This window comes from Protopterus annectens, chromosome 8.part0 (genome assembly GCF_019279795.1).
Source record: "Protopterus annectens isolate FY-2018-M chromosome 8.part0, PAN1.0, whole genome shotgun sequence".
NCBI classification, from domain to species: Eukaryota; Metazoa; Chordata; order Ceratodontiformes; family Protopteridae; genus Protopterus; species Protopterus annectens.
In genome coordinates, this window is record NC_056741.1 from 1117396846 (window position 1) to 1117418988 (window position 22143).

General features: G+C 44.3%; 1 protein-coding gene across 1 annotated transcript in view; it reads left to right on the forward strand.

Moving 5' to 3' along the window:
* ATP8B2 (ATPase phospholipid transporting 8B2) overlaps positions 1 to 22143 on the forward strand; it is a gene marked incomplete in the record, with an annotated part of 2601455 nt that overhangs the window by 210712 nt on the left and 2368600 nt on the right. Inside the window, 1 exon segment of the mRNA XM_044080643.1 lies at positions 2083 to 2141. Within this exon segment, the coding sequence (XP_043936578.1) occupies positions 2083 to 2141 (59 nt within the window).

Here is a 22143-nt window from a genome sequence, read left to right on the forward strand (position 1 = left end):
AATTTTGGATACTGGGGGCCAAAGGCTTAAGGGCCCCCTGTGCTGAACCCCATGCTGAACTAACAGCCAAAGGTAGCTGGCTGACTAAGTTTGCAGATGGCAGTAAACTTGGAACAGTCACTGAATCCCTTAGCCATCCTGCAGGAAGGTTTGTCCTAAAAAATAACTGGTGCCAGAATCATGGACTGAAACTAATGCTAAAAAATGCATTATTGTTTCCTTTGAAAAGTCATCTATCCCAGGGAACTACCACATTGATGACATATCCTTAAGAGTTGACCCACTTCAGGATTTGTGAACTTGTATGGACAGTGACCTAACTTTGACTACAATGTGCCCATTGTAGTAAGAAAGTCCTTGTGTATCGCACAGCTTGTACACAAAGGGATTGTGTCTAGATAAAGGGATGTCTTTGTCCTCCTTTACTTAGCCCACATTAGGTCAGTCATTAAATATGATTCGCCCTTTGGCATGTATCTGTCTAGACATGTGCAACAACTGTAGCACCCACAGACATACCTTACTAAAAGGATGCAAGGGCTTAAACAATATGTCCTACAATGACTGGGTCAAAGCCCTGCCACTGTACTCTGTATCCCACAGACTGCTAAGAGGTGATCTGTGTCTGGCATACAAGGCATTTGCTGACCCATTACTGATGAATTTACTATACATCAGCAAATCAAATGGCATCAGAAATGGTCTGTCTGGGGATCTAAACGTCTTCAGTGTCAACAGAATTGTTTGGAGGGACAGATGCATCTCACAGAAGATACTATTGCTCTGGAGCAGACTTCCCATCTACGTAAAACAAAGTATATATCCCTGTTCATATTTAAGTACAACTTGGATTTTTTGATGGGAAATGGATAATTTACCTGGGACTGCCCCCTGTACTACTAATGGACCGAAGCAGCTCCTAAATGCTTTATCCCATGCATGGTCCCCTCAAATTATCTGTGGTATGATCCCTGTTATTTTCATTGGGGGTAATATATAATTGCAGACCATGGGATGAATCAGACCAATCTGTAACCAAATAGAATATGTTTTTAGAGCACCAAAAATGAATCTGGGTAGGCTTAAAATGGCCTGCAAGGGCATCTAATGTAGTACTTTGCTTATGAACCAGAGAGACTGCATGCCATTGCTGGATTTATATGGGAGCTGCATCAGTACCCTCTCTCATTAGTATTTGGGTGAGGAAGATCGTCGGACAGACACTTGGAAGTTACATCTAATATAGGACGGAGAGCTGAAAAGCAAAGTCCAACGTACGCCAGCATTGCCTCTGTTCTCTCTAGTAGTATGGATCCATTTAATAGTAAGAAAAAAGCTACTGACTTGATTTATCAACCACATTGTGTACATGCCTTCTATTAAGTCCAACATTTATAGCCCAATGTGTTGATGACATCCCAGCCACACAGATGCATTTAAAGGCACAACCACTTTATTTTTAAAAAATGCAGCTTAAAAAAACTAACATCTGAAACCATATTTACTGCACTAAAATAAGCTTTCCTAACTTCATGGAAATTTTTAACATAGCCTTTTGTTCCCTAGCTCCCTTAACAGGTGTTTTACAGAAATATTTTCATTTAAACCTATGCCCTCCTAGGGACAAAAGGCTATGTTAAAAATGTCCATAAAGTTAGGAAAGCTTAATTTTTGTGCAGTGAATATGGTTTCAGATGTTTATAAATGTTTTTTAAGCTGTATTTTTTTTTTTAAAAAGTGGTTGTGCCTTTAAATGCATTTGTGTGCCTGTGATGTCATCATTACATTGGGCTATAAATATTGGACTTCATCATGTATTCTGATGAAGTCCCCGTTCTTAGGGGATGAAAAGTGCTCATTGAATACTTTTTAAACATTTTTATGTCTCAATAAAACGTTTGATACCTTTGGAAGGTTGTGGAGAGTTTGGGCTGCAACACAGAGTGATTTTTATTATTTTATTATTGTAAGTAAATCTGTTAACTTTGAGGTATTTAAATAGGTGTACTTACACAGGCACACATTAACATTCACAGCTGAATGAAGCCCTAATCTGTTTTTTTTTTTTTTTTTTCCTGTCAGAGGAGGAACGGAAGGTGAGAGCGAATGACCGAGAGTACAATGAAAAATTTCAGTATGCGGTAAGTAGTTTTTGATGTTTTGATAGTTTGCATAGTACTGATACGGCTGTTAGCTTGGCATTAGATTATAGTACAGATGTAATGGACATATCTCAGGTATAGAATAAGCTGCATCTGCCCAGCAACATCCTTCAGAAATTATACCAAGCACAGTATTATATGAGGCAGTGTTAAATGAATGCTTTCATTTTCCGGTTTCACATTTGTAGCGTGATTCTTTCTAGCATTAGAGATCTGCAAGGACTTTAGCCAGTGTTAACTTGTTTGGGTGGCTGTTCTGGTTGAAGTAGTAGCCTACAAACTACAACTGACCAAATTGTATCAGTACATGTAATTGCTCAAGAACTGGTTTTCTTTTGGTTGGTGCCTTGCCTTAGAATAAGAAGACATATGGGTGAGTTTGTCAGTAAGCTGAAATGGAAAGCCTCTCCCTGTATTTCTAAGTGCAATATAATGTACAGATGGTGTGTATGTATATGTTTATGTATATATATATATATATATATATATATATATATGTGTGTGTGTGTAGATATAGATATAGATATGTGCGCGCATATATTAAATACACGCTTTCGTAATGGTTGTGAGGGAAGTGGCAGGCAGTGTGCGTGTGTGCGTGTGTGTGTGTTTGTAAATATGTATGTATGAGTTTTACCTGAAGGGTGCAAAGAATATAGCCCTTGCCCAAGTCCATTTAATGTTGCTGTTCCAAAGTTATGATGTCCTTTCTTAATCAATTCCTAGAACTTTCTTTGTTCATAAAATGAGTTGTGTACAGTGTTTGTTAGGAAGGAATTTGATTTTGTCTGTTTTTGAGGCTGAGCGAAAAATAAATGGTTGCATTTTGCCCTGGAGTTAGCAATTTTCTGTCTTCCTGGCATGAAACAGTGTAGCAGTTTGGTCTGTTGAATTGTATAGGAGACTAAAGCTACAGATGCATGATCACATTTGAAATCTGTAAAGGTCCAGTGATGCTTTTCAGTAGTTTTGACATTTAATATTCTGTTGAACAAAGCAATACTTTAAAAGCTAATGTGCTTACTTCCCACAATCATCTCTCAAAAGGCATTTAAAGGCAGACTGGTGCTTCATCTACATGGCTTCTGAATGCCTAGTGACTGTATTTACTGAAGCATTCAGGGCAAAAAAGACAAAACCTCGCTAGCTGAAGACATGGCACGTTTTGTCCTTTTTATGTGCTTGTCAGTAAAGCATAAGTGGATATTTGATCCATTTTCTTAAAACAGTCCGCTTGTAGCCAAACCTTTTGCCCATAGCATTAAGGTGACTGTGGAATTTACCAAATGTTTACAAACCGAATAAAAAGGTTATACAAAAAAAACTCTTAGGCAAATGCATGGGGTTTGGCTTTATTGACCCGAATGCCTCAAACGTGTTGAACCAAAAGCAAAAAAAAAATGTCAGTGGAAATTCAGAAGCCGCGTTGCTGAAGCACTTGTATGTCCTTTAGGCTTCATCACCATATCTACCACGAGTTTCTGTCTCAAAGGGAGTGTAAGAGTATTACATGGTGAAATCTCTGGTTTGCAAAGGTCTTTTTGAGATTTTTGCCAGTTTTTTTTTTCTACATGACCTTTGTACATGTTTTGATGATGATAAACTTAACTGTTTTGTTATTTGTGGCAAAGCTGTTGCACAAAGCCACAAGTAACATACAGATTGTCAGTACAGCACAACACCACACTAAACCAATCCCATACATTTGAGACCAAACACACCGACCTACATATGCTGAGGCTCTTAAAAGTAACCTACTTAAACCACAAAGGCCTCCTAAATGTAACCTAAGAAACAAGTACATTCAGCAACCTCATAAACAGACAACAGACTGCACCCCACCGTGAAATTCACATACGACTCCCAAGTCACATTGACTCAGTTCAAAAACGCATAAGACAAACCTTTTTATAATCCATTATTGCAGTCATAAGTGACTCCATAGTGAAACACACCAGTATACCACTCACCAGGCTCTGAAAGGAGAGGGTGACAGTTAGTTGCCTGTCAGGTGCCTGGATTTGTAACATTACACATGCTCTCAAGTTCTTGGATGACAAACTATCTTCCCTTGAATTTTTAAAGCCATTTCTGTTTGTTATTCTTTCCATGGTAAGCAGCTTTCTTCTGTTCATGCTTATTCCACCAAGGCAGTTGCCTCTTCTGGTGCTCTTTTAAAGGGTCTGGATTCTTGATCCACTTTGGAAAGCTGCTTCTTGGTGTTTGGTGTTTTGTACATACTTTTAATAAGCAATACAAATTAGTTGAAGTGTACAAAGTCTGAGTTGGTTTTGCAAGGGCTATCATTCATGTTTTTCTGAGGGTTTTTGGTTGCCTCCTCCTCCTCCCAGCCTTTAAAGTAGCATTTGTACTCTCCCTTTAATAAGGAATACTGCAACAGTGTTAAGGAAGGACATGGTACAATTGTGTAAGAATGTAACATAACAGTGGATGTCCTCTACTTTTTACTGTTGTGGTATTCTATCCCTCCCTCCTTCCAGCTTTTTCATCTCTATTTTCTTACTCTTTGGCTGTGGGGCATGTCTTTCTCCCCTTTCTGAATGCCTGTGCTCTTTTTTGTTCCTCTTAGTTAGCTCTGGTTCTCCTGGAGCAGTTTGGTTTTCAGGCTTATGCGTCCATATGTGTCTCATGTACCTTATGTCCTGGAACTAGGACATTCATCTGATGTATGGCATCTAAAAATGCCTAAGGCTTTATTGTGCTGGCTGGAAGTATGGCTATCCTCTGTAGGATATCCCTTTAGTAAGGAATACTGCAACAGTGAAAAGCAGGACATTTAATAACATCCGACTGGCTTCTAAAGCTTCAGGGCACGTTCCACATACCCAAACAGCAAGGCAGCTTGAGCAGAGCTGACTAAGACATGTTTGGGCACAAAGCCCTTCAAAGTTTTACAGCCACCAAAGAGTACGCTCCTTTGAGGCTTTTGAGGATCGGTGGTTGGCTTAGGATTTCCTTTGCTGCGCAGATAAGTTACCCTTTGGTAGAAAAAAACATCTATTTTCTTAATTTTGTTGATTTATTACTTTCCTCTTCAGCAAAGTTATGTTCAAGCTAGGAGAGTTGTTTTAATGGACTGTCTCAGTACTGTAACGTACTTTTAAATGGATAGCTATTTTTTTTCTGTCAGTTTAAAGGTGGTGTAAAGTAACTGAAAACACTTTTCTGTGGAGAAATTGTGATTATTTTACATTTATGGGTCTGGCAGTGTTTTTACAGTGCTTTTAAATGTGCTTTTCTGAGAAAAAAGTGACTTAAGACAAGTTTTACTGGCTTTTGCTGCTTGTTTTACATTGAAAAGACACCATGTTCAGCTTGACCATGGAACAAAGTCCTTCCAGCCACAAAATTACAAAAAAATCAAGCAAACAGCCTTTGATACTACAGTATGCTTGCAATTTGTTATAGCTGTAGGTAGATGACTCTGGTGTGGCCATTAGTTGTTCCTCAGGCCACTAATCTTTTACTCTGGATCCCTGTGGAGTAGCAGCTAAAGCCACTATGGACTGGGGGTTAGCCACGTCTTCTGTAGCTTTTCGGGGCCACTCAGTGGGCAAGGGAGAGCCAGTCTTGTTGGTCCTGGTCATGGGAACAGGGAAGGCTTCCCTCCCTTCAGATTTCATTGGACAGGAGTAATTTACTGTGCCTGGTTCAGGGTTTAATTCAGGCTTTTGAGTTTTCTCCTAAAATAGTGTCTAGTAAAAGTGGGATACCTTTTTTCCTGAGGGAGATTCAACATTGTGAATTTGAACAGTAGGTTGAAAGGTCAGATCCATATTCCTCCATTTCTGTCAGCTTTGGAAGATGTGTGTATTACTGCCTGCAATTTTCCTTATTAGTCAGCCAGCTGCCCCTAAAAATGGCAGATAGGATGTAAAAAGTTCCTCAGTCTTTTACACTCTTCCCAAATCTGTTGCTGTAGCTTTACTTAATCCTACTGCTGCTAAACATTTAGTTAATTCCAATCCTACTGTTTCTGAGGGGGATGGAAAAATTAGTACAAGAAAAAATATGCTTTTGCATCTTTGATTCTCAGAATTCTGAATTGTCAGGTTCTTTCTGACTAATTTTGAAAGTATAAGGAATGTTTTGTTTGCAGTTTCTTCTTGTGAGGAAAATGTCCTTTACATTTTTTTTCCACAGTACTTGTAACTACTCATTGTTTACAGTGTGTATATGATTCAGTTGGGTTTGGCCACCGCCACTGTGTTGAGAAGGTTTGCCTGGCTGCATTCTCAGAACCTCCCAGAAGATGTTAAAAATGAGATTTTAAATTCTCATTCGGACAGAGAGTTGGCCCGTCTGCTGCAGAAATTACCAAAAAGTGTGAGAGTGGTAAGCTGATACACTGAATCTGCTACAGTTTTCTGATCTATATTATAGAGATGAACGTTCAGTCTGTTGAACACCTAAATGTCGACATCTAAACAGTGAAAGCAGAAAACCGCGAATGGACACTTCCACAAATTTTTTCACAAGGAAAAAATTTGCTAGGCCGGTGGACAGTAAAACAGATTTTCAGCCCTAATCAAATGGGGCGCTTTACCCCCCCCCCCAAGTAAATATACCAACTCCGAGATAGCTCTGCATTGGGGAAAAGGGCAAATTCTCGTTAATGGCCAAGTAAATTTTTTCCCTGTGAAAACATTCAAGGAAGTGGCCGTTCACAGTTTTCAGCTTTCACTGTTTAGCTGTCGACATTTAGATGTTCGACAACCTGAACTTTCATCTTTGTAATATAGACTCATAATTTTCAGCCCTCCTTTTCCAGATTCTCTAAGGGACTCTTACTGCTCATCTAATTTTGCCCAATAAAATACAGTCTCAGCAAAATGCAGGTAAAGAGACATTTAAGAAGAAATGGCAAGGATTTCTGAAGAGAATTGTGGACCCCCCCCCCAAAAAAAGGACAGCTCAACAAGTCAGAATAACTATTTAAGGGACCTTCACCCACCATGCCAGTCGCTTTTCCCTTCCTAAAAGTCTGAATCTCCACTTTTATCTTGGGCAACAGGTAGTTTCTTTGAAATGGGTTCTATAGATTATTCATCAAGGTTACCGATGGCAGAGGGAGGACATTCCAAATTTCCAGGGGTAATCTCTCATCCACCTGTCCTTCATCACATGCTGTCCCAGGTAGTGATGGAACCAGTTTGTGCTTCCCAAGAGGGAAGAGGTTTTTATTCAAAGATACTTTTAGTGCCAAAGGAGGAAAAACTTGGAGACCAGTTCTGGATTTTTTCCTTTCTAAATCTTTTTGTGATGGTGCCCAAGTTCAAAATGCTGTTACTTCACAACCTGTTGCCTCTTCTTCCTCATTCAAATTTCCTTTTAACTCTGGGTTTAAAAGATGCTCATCACATCCCTATCATCCAGATGCTACCCTGGGGTAGAATTTCACAGCACAATATCAGCCTGCTGGCATCCTAAATTCTGTCAGAGCAAAGTTGTGTAACAGACAGACTTGAGTACGACAATGGCAAACCCTCATGAATGGAAACTAGACGGTGGGGGGGGGGGGGGTCTTCCAACATTTGATTCATCTGTGGGGAGTTCCTCAAGAAGACCTACTTGCCTCCTGTCTGAACAATCAGCTGTCAAGATTCTTCTGTAAAGACTTCATAAAAGAAAGCCTTGAAGACAGATGCCTTTTTTTTTCCTTGGACAGGGATGTCCCTGTATGCTTTTCCACTGATATCCAGGGTACTTCTGAAGATTCAGAAGGACTTCCCCAAGAATGTTGTGGTGACTCTATTGTGACCCAGACAACAGTGGATGTTCTTCGTGTTTCACTGTTGCAGTCATCACATTTTGGTTATCTGCTTGCAGTAGCCCTCAGTCGGCCTGATTATCAAAGTCTTGGGTCCTGCGTCGGTTGCTGTCCCATCTTCCATGACGTCAGGGGTATAAAGTATGCAGTTGACACCATTACATCAGTCTTTCTTGAAGTGCGGTGCCCAAAGCAGAAGCAGTTCACAAGTGCCGGTTGACTGACTCCTGAAATTTTCATTTTAGTTTCCGAACCGAAGTCTTCAACTAAAGTGGAGTACCCCATTGGAAAACTTTTTCTTGCTCTAAACCGATGTCAGTAAAAGTCAATAATTGTATTTCTTGTGGAAAGCAAATACCTCAAAGATTTTCATTCGTACTGTATTCCTTGCCTAGGCCCTGACCATGACCTACCTCGCTGTTGGTTTTGTGCCTTATTTAAGCAACTAACTATGTCGTCAGTATATTTACGCTTCTAAATATTTTGGTACTCTGTTCAATTACCTAGATATGGCTTCGGTAAGCCACCCAACTACCGACATTCTGAAAAAGTGCAAAGATAAAGACAGAGACAGGCTGCCTAGGTCCAAAGCTGCCGACGACGCTTCTCCTAAGCTAGTCACCAGTTCGCCGGTGAGGTGCTTTCACAGCCCCTGATACCCGCTACTTCATATTCGGAGGCCTCTACTGAGACCCATTCAGAGTCTGGTATGCTGCGAGATGCTTCAATTGTGGAACCTGCGGATGTCTCTACCTTGGATGGGACCGGAGCCGCTGTGCAGGCACCGGCTTCAGAGGGTGTATTCAGGCCTACTGACTTGCATATTAAACCAACGCCATCTTCTTCTTCAAGGCATAAAACTCTATCTATGCCTAGAAAACCGACGCCCAGACCGCGTGGTCAAGCCTCTATGCCTTAAAAACAAATGATAAGAATGGCTGAAGACCTTATTACTTAATCAGGGGAAGCCAACCTTCCCCCTCTAGAGACCTAGGACTGAATTTGCTTATGATTCTTCTGATCAGGATTCTGAAATTTCTGTTTCCTCTGATGACCAGGATTTACCCTTATCTATCTATGAGGATTCTGATGGTAGAGAACTCCATTCCCTCTGCTTCCCCTCCAGAGGATCTCTCTTGGTGAAACCTTGCATACTCTTAGGGAGCATTTTTGCTAGGAAAGCCAGGATAACTCTGATTCTAAAAAGATGCTTAGGGATTTCTTACTTCTGCCTCAACACAGGCCTTTAGCTATCCCCCTGTACTGGATATTGTTGATGATGCCTTTTTGGAATGTAGCTTGGCCCCAGACTCCTTACCTTCTGCTCCCAGAAAACCAGATAGATATTACAGGGTTCCTGACTCTCCCAAGTTCCTCTTTAAAAATCCTACTGCGGATCTTAAGACCATTTCACAGGGACCCAAGGGCATTAAGGCTACTACTGCCAAAAATCCTACCCCTCTGATAGAGATTCCAGGGCACTGGATAGATGGGGTAAGAAGGTATACACTTCTGCAACCTTGGCCATTAGGGCCTTAAACTGCCAGTTTCATATGTTAAAGTATCAGCAGCATATTATTGGATTGCTTAAACAGAAAATGATGTTGATTCCTGACTGTGCTGAAAATAAGGATTTACAGGATTTAATGCATTCTGCTGAACAAGTTGGAAAGCATACTTTGCAATGTGGTTTTGATTCACTAGAGGCATTTTGCAGGGCTGCTGTCATTGGGTCTGTACATAGAAGGCTTGCTTGACTTGAGGAGCAATCTTTGCCAGATAATGTTAAAGCTAAATTGCTGGATGCTCCCTTAAACCAGGACCACCAAAGCAGTAGTAGTACTCAAAAAGATGGAGGAAAAAGCTAAATCTATGCAAACTTAATGATTTTCCTGCAAGTACAGCCTCCAAGATTTAGTAGGCATTGGTCCTTTCCTGCCACTTCCAGGCCTTCTCAGTCCAAACCCAGAACCAACAGAACCCCCCGGAACTCATTACCCAGGACAAATTGGTTTTAAATACAGTTTCCCAAGGATACAGATTCTACTTCCACACTTTACCATTACCAACCCCAAATGGTTGGCCAGATCTACCCCCAAATCAGTGGGCAGAGGCTCAAAAACAAGTTCTCTCTCTCAAGTATAAGGGCTGTTCAAACTGTCTCAGAAGAGGAAAAGGGGACAAGGTTTCTACTCAAGACTTTTCCTGGTGCCCAGAAAAGACAACTCCTGGTGTCCTATTCTGGATCTCTCTATCCTAAACACTTTTTTGGTGATCCCAAAATTCAAGATGTTAACTCTTCACCAGTTACTTCCTATGCTAGGCAAGGATGGATGCCTTGTTTGCAACACTGGATTTAAAGGAAGCCTACCTGCACATTCCAATCAGAGAATCTTGCAGAAGGGTACCTATGCTTCAAAGCAGGCTACATGCACTATCAGTTCTCTGCACTGCCCTTTGGCTTATCTACTGAGCACAGGGTATTTACAAAATGCCTAGCTCCAGTCATTGCATTTTGCGGGCAAAGAAATATTCAAATATACCCTTACCTGGACGATTGTCTAATTCAGGCAGGAAGCCAGGACATACTTTTGAATCATCTGGCGTTTTGTACAAAAGGTGCTAATTTCTCTGGGGTACACTATAAACGAAAAGAAATCACATCTTGTACCCTGCCAACAAATTGTATTCCTGGGAGCAAGCTTGAACACATCTTCCCAGATGGCTTTCCTCACACTGGAGAAACAAGGTCATTTGACAGCTTACTTCAAACTAATGGCCACAAAGACCCTGCTATCTGCAAGATAAATACTGCAAGCCTTGGGGTTCATGGCCGCCTGCATTCTCCTAATTCCATATGCAAGACTGCATATGAGGAAACTACAATGGTATCTAAAAAGCCTATGGTGTCAATATTCTCAGGATCTAGAAGCAATGATTCCCATCATACCTTGCTTACAGTTAGAGTTCCATTGGTGGGCAGAGGCCTGCTACCAAAACAAGGGACTGCCATTCACTCTACCCCTTGCCGCCCAAACCCTAACAGACGCATCAGACTATGCATGGGGGGGGGCTCACCTGGCAGGGAAGTGCATTCAGGGCAAATGGAACCCAAGTCAAATGCACCTGCATATCAATCAAAAAGAAATGTTAGTTGTACAGAATGCTCTGACAGCCTTCAAGGACCACATTCTTCCCAGGACAATTAATGGTAAAGACGGGCAACACCACTGTTATGTGGTACATAATCAAGCAGGGGGGAACCCACTCATACCCTCTGCAGACTAGCCATGGCTCTGTGGAACACAGCCTTGAGCTACCAAGTGCACCTACAGGCTCAATTCCTGCCAGGAAAGCTAAATAAACTGGCAGACTAAGAAATATCATGGACCCACATGAGTGGAAACCGGAACCAAAGGCATTCAACATGTTGATAAACAAATAGGGAGCCCAGATATAGACCCCTCTGCCTCCCCCCAGAACTACCAATTGGACAAATTCTGCACAAGGACTCCTCACAAACAAGCTTGGAAAGTGGATGCCCTGTCCTTCACCTGGAAAAATTTATCAGTTTGTCTTTCCTCCTCTGCCTCTCCTCTCCAGGGTACTACTAAAGATCAAACAGGACAAACCAAGGATGATACTGATTGCACCAGACTGGCCATGCTAACACTGGTACCCCCTCTTGCGCATTGTCACTGCTGGCTCCATGACACCTGCTCCAGACCCCTACCCTGGCCAGATTCTGCACCCTCAGCTTCAAACCCTGAACCTGGCAGCCTGGCTAATTACCTCAGCTCTCCATTACCATCCCTCCGTAAACAAGTGTTGGATGTCATTCTGGAGGCAAGGGGGCCTAGTACTAGAAAATCTTATGCTGAAAAATGGAAAAGATTCTGTTCCTGGAACCAAGCTCAGGGGATGGGCACAGCAGCGTTCAATTTACCTCAGATTCTTCAGTACTTAACTGAGATGCTTCATAAGGGCCTTTCTTTTTCCTCCTCCAAAATTCATGCCTCAGCCATTTCAGCTCATTACAACACAGAACCACTGCTCAAGCAGCTCCTCAGTGGGGCCAAAAATTTAAGACCACCCAGGAGAGCCCCAACTCCAGCCTGGGACCTTAACTTTGTATTGGAAAAACTCATTCTGCCTCCTTTTGAGCCAGCTGCAAATGCAGAGTTGAAATTCCTTTCTTGAAAAACAGCCTTCCTTTTAGCCATCACTTCAGCAAAAAGGGTGTCTGAATTACAGGCCCTTATGGCAGTGGAGCCTTTCATCATCTTTCATGTAGACCGGGTGTCCCTCAGGACCAATCCCTCCTTCATGCCCAAGGTGGTATCCAGTGTGGCTCTTAATCAGTCCATTCATTTGCCAACCTTTTTTTCTAATCCACAGAACAAAAGGGAAATGGATACTGCACTCCTCAGATGTGCACAGACAACTTAGATATTACCAGGAAATCTGAACAGCTGCTGGTGGCATTTGCTGCAGGGGCAGAGAGGAAGGCCATTTCAAAGCAAACCATTTCTAAATGGATAGGCCATTGCATTCATTTCTGGTATAAGCACCATGGAAAACCTATCCCACAGGGGATAAGACCACATTCTACCAGGGCTGCATCTACCTCTATAGCCTTTCTCAGAGGTGTCCCTACCAGGGACATCCTAGAAGCTGCTACCTGGAGTTATGTGCATACTTTCACCAAGCATTACCATTTGCCAATTTTCTCTAAATCCAGAGCTGGTTTTGCCACTGCAGTCTTGCAGGGCTTTATAGCTGCTCCTAATGCTATCTAAATTTCTCCTCCCATCCTTAGCTTTGGGAATCTACCCAAATGTGATAACTGCAACAGTGACACACTAACATAGTACAGTTGTGTACGCTTACCATAAATGTAGATGTTAGTGTATTCACTGTTGTAGTCCTGGTTACCCTCCCTCCAGCCACCTGACTTCTTTTGGCTATACCTCTATTCCTTTTTACTATGCTTAAAAAGCTTTTTGGTGTATTTGTTTTTTTTGTTGGAGGTAGAAGTGTGTGTGTGTATGTATGTATGTGTATATGTGTGTGTGTGTATATATATATATATATATATATATATATATATATATATATATATATATAAAATTGCTTCCCATTGGGGGGGGGGCACCTGACATCTGGGGCAAGAAAAACTGATGTAATGGCATCGACTGCATGCTTTTATACCCTTGATGACCTGACGTCATGGAAGATGAGATGGAAACTGACGCAGGACCCAAGACTTTGATAATCAGGCCGACTGTGGGCTACTGCAAGCAGATGGCACAAATGCGATGACTGCAACAGTGAATACACTCTAACATCTACTTTTATGGTAAGTGTACACAACTACTTTCTCCCTTCTTTTGAAATTGGTCATTACCACAAGCTTCATCACAGACTGGATCAACTCGCACAAGATCAGGAGTTTTTGATGCACCCTGACCCCAATCAACTTCAGTTGACTGCCTGGATGATAGTCTTAATTCTTTGTAGGGGCCTGTCTAATGATGATGACATGCATCAGGTAGTAATGGATGCAAGAAAGCCTGCTACTAGAAAACCATCTATTAGCAAACGAAAAACATATTCTAGTTAGGGCCAACAACAGAACCTTCACCTATTTGTTGTTTTCTAGTTTCACAATATTTGTGTGTATTACTGTCCTACAAGCCTGCCTTACTTCTCCATCAGGGTTCATTTTGTCTGCCATCTCAACATGTCTGCCAATGGATCCCCCCTCTTTCAATGTATTCTCATTGTTAAAATGTTTTTGAGAGGTTTTGTGCAAGAAGCCTTGTAGAAAACTCTTAGGACCCCCCCCCCCCATCTTAATTTTGTGTTTGATAAGCTAACATTTGCTGCATTTGAACCAGCTAACCTGGCTGACTTGAGATTTTTGGCATGGGAAAACCATTCTACTGATCTGACCTGATCATTGCAAGAAGGGTATCTGAGTTACAAGCTCTTGAGGCGAGTCAACCATACTGGAGCAGGGTTTCTTTCAGAGGTAATTCTCTTTTTATGCCTTTGAACCTAAAAAAGAGGGAGAAAGGCGACTCCGTACCTTGCATATCCACAGGCAACTCTGGTACTATCTTGACATAACTAAATCTTTCAGAACTTTGGATCAGTTGTCCATTTCTTGTGAAGGTAAGAATGGACAACCTGTGTCAAAGCAGACCGTTTACAAATAGTTGTCTAAGCCTATTACCTTTTGTTATACTCCCCAGAACAAAACAATTCCAAGTAGGGTCAAGGCCCACTTTACCATGGGGTTAGCTTCATCCGTTTTTTTTTTTTTTATTTTGGAAAGGGCTGGATTCTAGAAGCAGCAATTTTGTTCTCTCTGTACTTAGTTTTACAAAGCACTATAAACTCTATTCCTTCTTATGGTGTAGATCAGGTTTTGCTAGAAATCTTCTTCCACCTCCCAAAGTTTGTAAGCCATGGTAATCTTCCCAGATAGCATCAGACTACTGTAGCAGTAATCAGTATGAAGAAGACAGTACAGTTGTGTAAGTAAACTTACCTTATCAATAGACAGAGTGGTCACTGCTGCAGTAGTTACTCACTCCCTCCCTCCATACCCCTTGTTACTTGATGTGGTGTTTTTGTCAGGCTGTGGACTTTTATCTTTTGTTGTTAGCATTGCCCTTTCAGGGCTCAGCCTCCCTCTCGCTGTTGGCATGAAAGCCCTGAAGGGTTTGGCACCCAAGCCTGTCTTTAGTTAGCTCAGCCCGAGCTGACTAATGTTGTGGGCATGTGGAATGTGCCCTGAAGCTTTGGAAGTTGGCCTGCTGTTACATCCTTACAGGATGTAACCCATATAGTTTTGGCTACTACAGCAGTGATTATTTGAACGTCTACTGTTGTGGTATGTTTACCTGCACAGCTGTACATCCCAAGGTCTTCCATAAATTCAAATATGGTGAACTCCTAAAGTAGATGTGTGTACCTCCATTTATAAACAGCTAAACAAATTCTGCTCTAGGACTCCTTGCAGAGAGTCCTGCAAGACTGATGCCTTTTCGTTCTCTTTGACAGGAATGTTTTCATTCCTTTCCACCAGTTCCTATGATAGCCAGAGACCTTAAGATCCAGAAGGATTCTCTAGGGGGTGATTCTATCAACTCCCTGTTGGCCAAGGCAACAGTTGATGTTAAGTAGTCTATCTCGCCTTCATTCTTGCTGGTTGGGTTCAGAGCCGATCCTCTGCTCCGACTCGGCCATCTTCAAAAGCTCGAGAGCTGCTTACTGGCTCGAGGCCCCCCTATATCCCATGATGCCTGGCGCTAGATACCCAGATCTCGTTTGCCGCTTCTGCTGCGAGGTTGTTCTACTGGCTCAGGTCATATAAAACTTTATTATTATTGTATTTTTCTTGTCAAAACTGTAGTTTTTAGTGTAGAATTAGTCGTTAGGTTAGACTGTTGTATTGTAGCTAGTTTTTCTCTAGATCCGATTACTTTTCCCACAAGAAACTCGTTTGTTAGTTTCCCCCCCCTTCTCTCCCTTTCCTTACCTCAGAAAGGTTTTCCGTTTAAGTTAGAGGATAACCTTTTTCTCTCTATCTCCTTCTAAAAAAAAAAAAAAAAAAAAATTTCATTATTATCACTGTTAGTGTTTAGTGATAGTTATCTATAGTTTTTTGTTGTAGTAGTGCTTGAAGTTGGTTGTGGTAACTGTAGTGTCTAAATTTTAGTGTTGGTTACTTTAACTTTTCTGTGTGTTTTTGTCCTTGGTTTTCCTCCAGGATGTCCAAGGATCCTAAACCGTCTGGATTCAACAAGTGTGACTCATGCTGTCAGAAGATGTCTCTGACAGATGGTCACACTTCTTGTGTTTATTGTCTGGGCGCCGTGCACCTGCAGGACTCTTGCTCGATCTGCCATGCTTTCAGTCCAAGAGTCCTGCAGGAGTGTAAAAATAAATTGATCCTGAGGGATTTGCTTAAACCCCAAGATTCACCGGCGAAGGCTCAGCCCATGAAATCTTCCAGGCCACCTAAACCGTCGGCTCCCAGTTCGGAGCCGTAGTTTGGTGAAGCCATACAATCCATCTCTGCTCCAGCTGGAACCGATGTCCCTCCCTCCCAGTCGGCTCAGACACGTTCTTCAGAGCCGTCTTGAGAGTCAGAAAAGATCCAGGTCTCCTTCTTTGGAGTAGATACGTTCGGCTCCAAAGTCGCCTCTGCTCCAGTCGGAGCGTAGTCATTGCTCATCCCACTCTTCTCGGTCCTCTAGACTTTCGGACCATGACTTGGAAAGAGTGGTCAGTAGGCTGTTAAAATCGCAGGCCCTAGCCAAAATGTTGTCCAGCCCCCCTCATCAGGAGTCTGCTCAGTCCACAGTTGTAGATATTCCTCCTCAGACTCATCCTATGAGCTTGGAGCCGGAGTTCGTTGGGGTTCGAGTCGTGGAACCGTCTGCTCAGATACCCTCTCCTTCGGTTCCGTTGTCTGCTCCGATCCCTTCCATGGTACCTTCCCTGGAGGGATCTGGGTGCCGAGACTCCCTTGTCTGCTCTGAGGGGGCAAGTGGCATTGGACCCTTGTCCGACCCCGCTCTCCCCCTCGGGGCTTCGGCTCGGGTGAGCTCGGCTCCCACATCTGCCTTGGAGCCGTCCCCCTCTGTGCGGTGAGGGGTTCTGGTTTCTTCGGAACCGGAGCCCTCTCTACGTCCGGGCAGGGACACCTTCGAGGTGATGACTGTACTGGCCTCTGAGTCAGTCCCACGATCGACCCCATCGGCTCCTCCCCCTAGGGTGCCTGTGTCAGCCTCTGCCCCTCTTCCAGACCCCAAGCGTGGGGATCCACCGCTCCAGGACACCCCTTTGAGTGTATCCTCCTCTTCAGAGGCCTCCCCTGATCATTCAGAGGAGCCACCTCACAAGAAGAAATGCAAGAGGAAGCATGTTGACTCCCCCGAGTCTGTCACATCGGATACTGACTTAGAGGATTCGGAAGGGTCCCCAAGATCCCCCTCTGAAGATGTCTCCTTCTCAGACATCCTTGAGATGCTTAGGCAGAGGGGGAACTGGACTACCCTAAGCCGTTCCGAGGATGAGTCTGTATTCCTGGACGCATTTGGATCCCAACCTTCCACCTCCTGGGTGTCTCAGCCTTTCGACCCACTGATGTCTGTGGTGGCTCGGAAGGCGTGGATGGCTCCAGACACAGTGGAACCGACCCCTAGAAGACCTGCCAAATTCATTACTGCACTGCAGGACAAACAGTTCTTGACCAAAGGTGTCCCCGTTGATGCCATGGTGGTAGCGGCGGCCACAGAGAAGGAGTTGCCTGAAACTTCATCTGCCCATCCCCATAACAAGGAGTCCAGGACGATGGACAGATATGGGAAGCGGATGTTCTCTTCAGCGACCTTTTCCATGCGGTCCCTGAATTACCAGTGCCACTTTACCTGTCTTCAGAGATCTCCTGAAAGAGCTTGGAGATACCCTCCAAGATCCATCAGCTGAGGGGGCCCAGGCTAAGGCAGCCTCCCAGCTGGCGACTCTTAATTCAGTGGTAAATTTCTCCATGAGGCTCATTTCATATGCAGCCGATGGTGCGAGTAGAGCCGCAGGCACAGGCGTGGCCCTAAGGCACGCTTGGATGCGGCTATGTAACTTTGCGGAACCTTTCAGAGCGTCTTTCACCAACACCCCTTTTGATGGTTCCTCTCTCTTCGGATCACAGGTGAAAGATACCCTTACCAGGTGTGAGCAGGAAGGCAAGACTCTCTCTGCCGTAGGAGTCTGTTTTTCCACTCCTTCCAGACCATATCCTAAGGGTCAGAAGAGTGGAAAGATGTGGTTCCAGAAATCCCAGGGAGCCTTGCGGGACACACGTGGTGAGTTCCCATCCAGGGGCAGAGGAGGGAACAATAACAGACGCCGCATGGCAGAGGGGGTCTGCAAAATCAGGGCAGCAGAGAATCTTTCTCTGAGAAGCCCTTCCAGCATCCCTGAAGGGTTGCCCGGCTGCTCACCTCTGGAGGCAGTCGGGGGAAGATTATCACTGTACCCAAGAGCCTGGCAAGACATAACACAAGACAAATGGGTACAGTCCGTCATATCCGGAGGCTACAGAATTCCCTTCATTCGCACCCCCTTAAGGTCAAACTAGTCCCTTCCAGACGTTCCACCCAATCTAAGGGACCAAGCAGTTCAAGAAGTCTCAAAACTGCTAAGAAAAAGGGCCATCCAGCAGACCAACAAGGATCCGGAATTTACTCAAGTTTCTTTTTGGTGCCAAAAAAGAGAGGGGACTGGAGACCCATTCTGGATCTCAGCAGACTGAACAGGTCTATTCACAGAACGAAGTTCCGGATGGTCACGCTACAGTCCATTTTGCCTTTCCTGGGTCAGGACAGTTGGATGTGCTCTATAGATCTTCAGGATGCGTACTACCACATCAAAATGGACAGATGCTCCAGAAGATTCCTTCGCTTCCAGCTGGGAGCCAGCCATTATCATATCAGAGCTCTGCCCTTTGGTCTCACCACAGCCCCCAGGGTGTTTACCAAATGTATGGCAGTAGTTACCGCTCACCTGAGACGGCAAGGATTCCAGGTGTTTCCATATCTCGACGACGGGCTCCTCACTGCTACCACCAGACATCACCTTCTGCGAGCCAGAGACTGCACTATCGACACTTGCTCCAGGCTAGGTATCTCAATAAATTTTGAAAAGTCTGCATTGTCGCCCTGTCAATCTATCACCTTTATAGGCGCAAATTTAAATACCAAAGACATGTTAGCGAGCCTCCCACCAGACAGGGTGTTAGTGATTCATCAGCATGTGAAGGTTTTATTAGCATGCAAAAGAATTCAAGTCAGGTTTGTCCTTCAAACTCTGGGTCTCATGGCAGCAGCGATCGTACTTGTCCCTCTAGCTCGTTTTCACATGAGGATTCTCCAGTGGCTTCTTTTCACCCAATGTTCCTTCCAGCAACTTCCCATGTCTTACATGATTATGATCACTCAAGCATGCAAGAAGCACCTTGCGTGGTAGATGGTCTCCACTTCAGTGCCCCATGGCAGACCATTTGTTCTCCCCTCCAGTGGCTACGGTGACCACGGACGCCTCCCTGATCGGGTGGGAGGGGCATTATCAGGGCAGAACAGTCCAAGGCACATGGCAACCTCACGAGTACCATCTGCACATCAATGTCTTGGAGAGGAGGGCCGTGCTCTTAGCGTTGCAGGCTCTTCAGGACTCTTTTCCTACCAGGACCATTGCAATTCAAATGGACAATGTCTGTAGTTTGGTACATCAACAAGGAGGGCAGAACCAGGTCCTACCCCCTATGTCGAGAAGCACACAGACTCTGGCAGTGGGCGATCTCTTCCCAATGGTTTCTGATTGCAACGCACATCCCTGCGAGGTCCAACATCATAGCAGACAGACTGAGCAGAGCAATTCTCATGCCTCATGAGTGGTCTCTGAACCAGGTAGTTGCGGACCAAATCTTCCGCAAATGGGGCCAACCTTGCTGCGACCTTTTTGCAACTCCCGTCAACAGCAAGTGCAGCAATTTCTTCTCTCTCCTTCCACTTCCCGGGCATTCCCCCAGAGACGCTCTAGTCCACGATTGGCCTCAGGGACTTCTTTATGCATTCCCTCCTTTTCCCCTCATCCTGAAGCTAATTCAGAAAGCTACCGTATTGGGTTGCAAAATGATCCTCATTGCTCCTTACTGGCATGGTTCCCTTTCCTGCACCGCTATCTTCTCAAGCAGCCTTGGACTCTGGACCTAGTTCCAGACCTGATTCATCAATCAGGCGGGCTGCACCAATCCCTACACTCTCTCCAGCTCATGGCTTGGTTGCTCCACTTCCAACTTTAGCCAGGCTTCCAGATATCTCCCCCCTCTGTGCGCGGAATCCTTTTGTCATCACACAAGTCTACGACCAGAAAAACTTACGCTAGTAAGTGGAAACGTTTTTCTTCCTGGGCAGAGGCAAAAAGTATAGACCTCTTTTCAGCCCCCGTGCACTACATTTTGGAATTTCTTGCGGAACTCTTCCATGCTGGGTCTGCTTCCGCTACAATTAGAGTTCAGTTAGCTGCAAAAAAGCATGTCCTTTCCCTGCTCTCCATGAGGGCAGTAGAGCACATTCCTGCAGAACAGAAATGTCAAGGTTTCTACTCAAGGCTTTTTCTGGTACCCAGGAAAGAGGGCACCTGGCACCCCATCCTCGATCTGTCCATTCTAAACACCTTTCTGGTGATCCCAAGATTCAAAATGCTCACCCTCCAGCAGCTGCTACCCATGCTCTCCAAGGATGCTTGGCTAGCCACCCTAGACCTAAAGGAGGCCTACCTCTACATTCCTATCAGGGAATCATGCAGGAAATATCTCCGTTTCAGGGCAGGATCTCAGCACTTTCAGTTCTGCACTTCCCTTTGGCTTATCTACTTCTCCCAGAGTTTTAAAAAAATGTCTGGCTCTCTCCATTGCCTTTTGCAGGCAAAGGAACATCCAAATTTACTCATACTTAGATGACTGTCTAATTCAGGCAGACAGCCAGGAAAAGCTGCTCAAGCATGTGGTCTTTGTAAACCTCTAACTAGGCATCTGGCCTACTAACCTCCCTAGGGTACACAGTCAACGAAAAGAAATCCAAACGGGTACCCTCCCAAAAGATTATATTCCTGGGAGCAAGCCTGGATGCAGCTTCCGAGATGGCATTCCTTGCACCAGAAAAACAAACCTTCCTGACAGCTTACTTCTCTCAACTAGCCACCAGACCCCAACTGTCTGCAAGGAAAATCCTGCAAGCTCTGGGGTTCATGGCATCTTGCATTCTAATCCTTCCATATGGAAGACTGCATATGAGGAAACTTTAATGGTACCTAAAAAGCTTTTGGTGTCAACATTAAGACCTGGAGACTCTTATACCTATAATACCTTGCCTCCGAAAAGACTTTCTTTGGTGGGCAACAGCATGCCCCCTCAACAAAGAACTACCTTTCTCACCACCCCATGCCACCCAGACCCTCACCACAGACTCATCAGATTATGCCTGGGGTGGGTGCATACCTGGATGGCAGGTGCATACAAGGCCAATGAAGCCCACAGCAAATCCATCTGCACATCAACCAAAAAGAGATAATAGCTGTCCAGCACACCTTGATAGCTGTCAAGCCCCTTCTCTCCCCCAGCGGCTTTTCTGATCAAAACAGACACAACTGTGATGTGGTATATCAACAAGCATGGAGGGACTCAGTCCTACCCTCTATGCAGGCTGGCCATGACCCTTTGCCACACAGCCCCTGCCATACAACTCCACTTGTTAACGCACAATTCCTACCGTGTTTTTCTCAACTGTTTGGCAGACCATTTAAGCAGAAATCTTCTGGACCCACATGAGTGGCAGCTTAACAGAAGAACCTTCACCCAAATAACTCAGAAATGGGGCACCCCGAAGGTAGACCTCTTTGCCTCTCACAACAACCACCTGGTCAGCAAGTTCTGCATCAGGGAGCATCACTGCATGGCTTGGAAAGTGGATGCCCTGTCCTTCCCCTGGGTCAATCTATTGATCTCTGCTTTTCCTCCTCTATCTGTCATCCCCAGGTACTGCTCAAATTAAAGGAGGAAAAACAAAGGACAATTCTTAATAGCTCCAGACTGGCCTCGCAGCCTGTCCCCTCTGCCTCCTTGGCATCTCCCTCAGATTCCAAACCTCCTGACCCAGAAGGAAGGGGAAGTCATTCATCTCTAATTGCTAACACTCAATTTGGCAGCTTGGCTTATTCCCTAACCCCCGATCAATCTGCCAACCTCAGCAAAGAGGTTCTAGATGTTATATGTCAGGCCAGACGCCCTAGCACTAGGAAGTCTTATGCTGACAAATGGAAAACGTTCTGCACCTGGATTCAGGCTAAGGGAGCCAATATGGCACAGTCCTCCCTCCCTCTCATCCTGGATTACTTAGCTGACCTGCTACACAGTGGACTCGCCTTTTCCTGTATTAAAATTCTTGCCTCTGCAATCTCTGCTCATTTTCCCACTGAGCAGCCCCTTTTCTCACACATTCTGATCAAACAATTCTTAAGAGGGGCTAGCAACCTGAGGCCACCCAGAAGAGCACCAACCCCAGCTTGGAACCTTAAATTTGTGTTGGAAAAGCTCAACCCCCCCCCCCCTTCGAACCT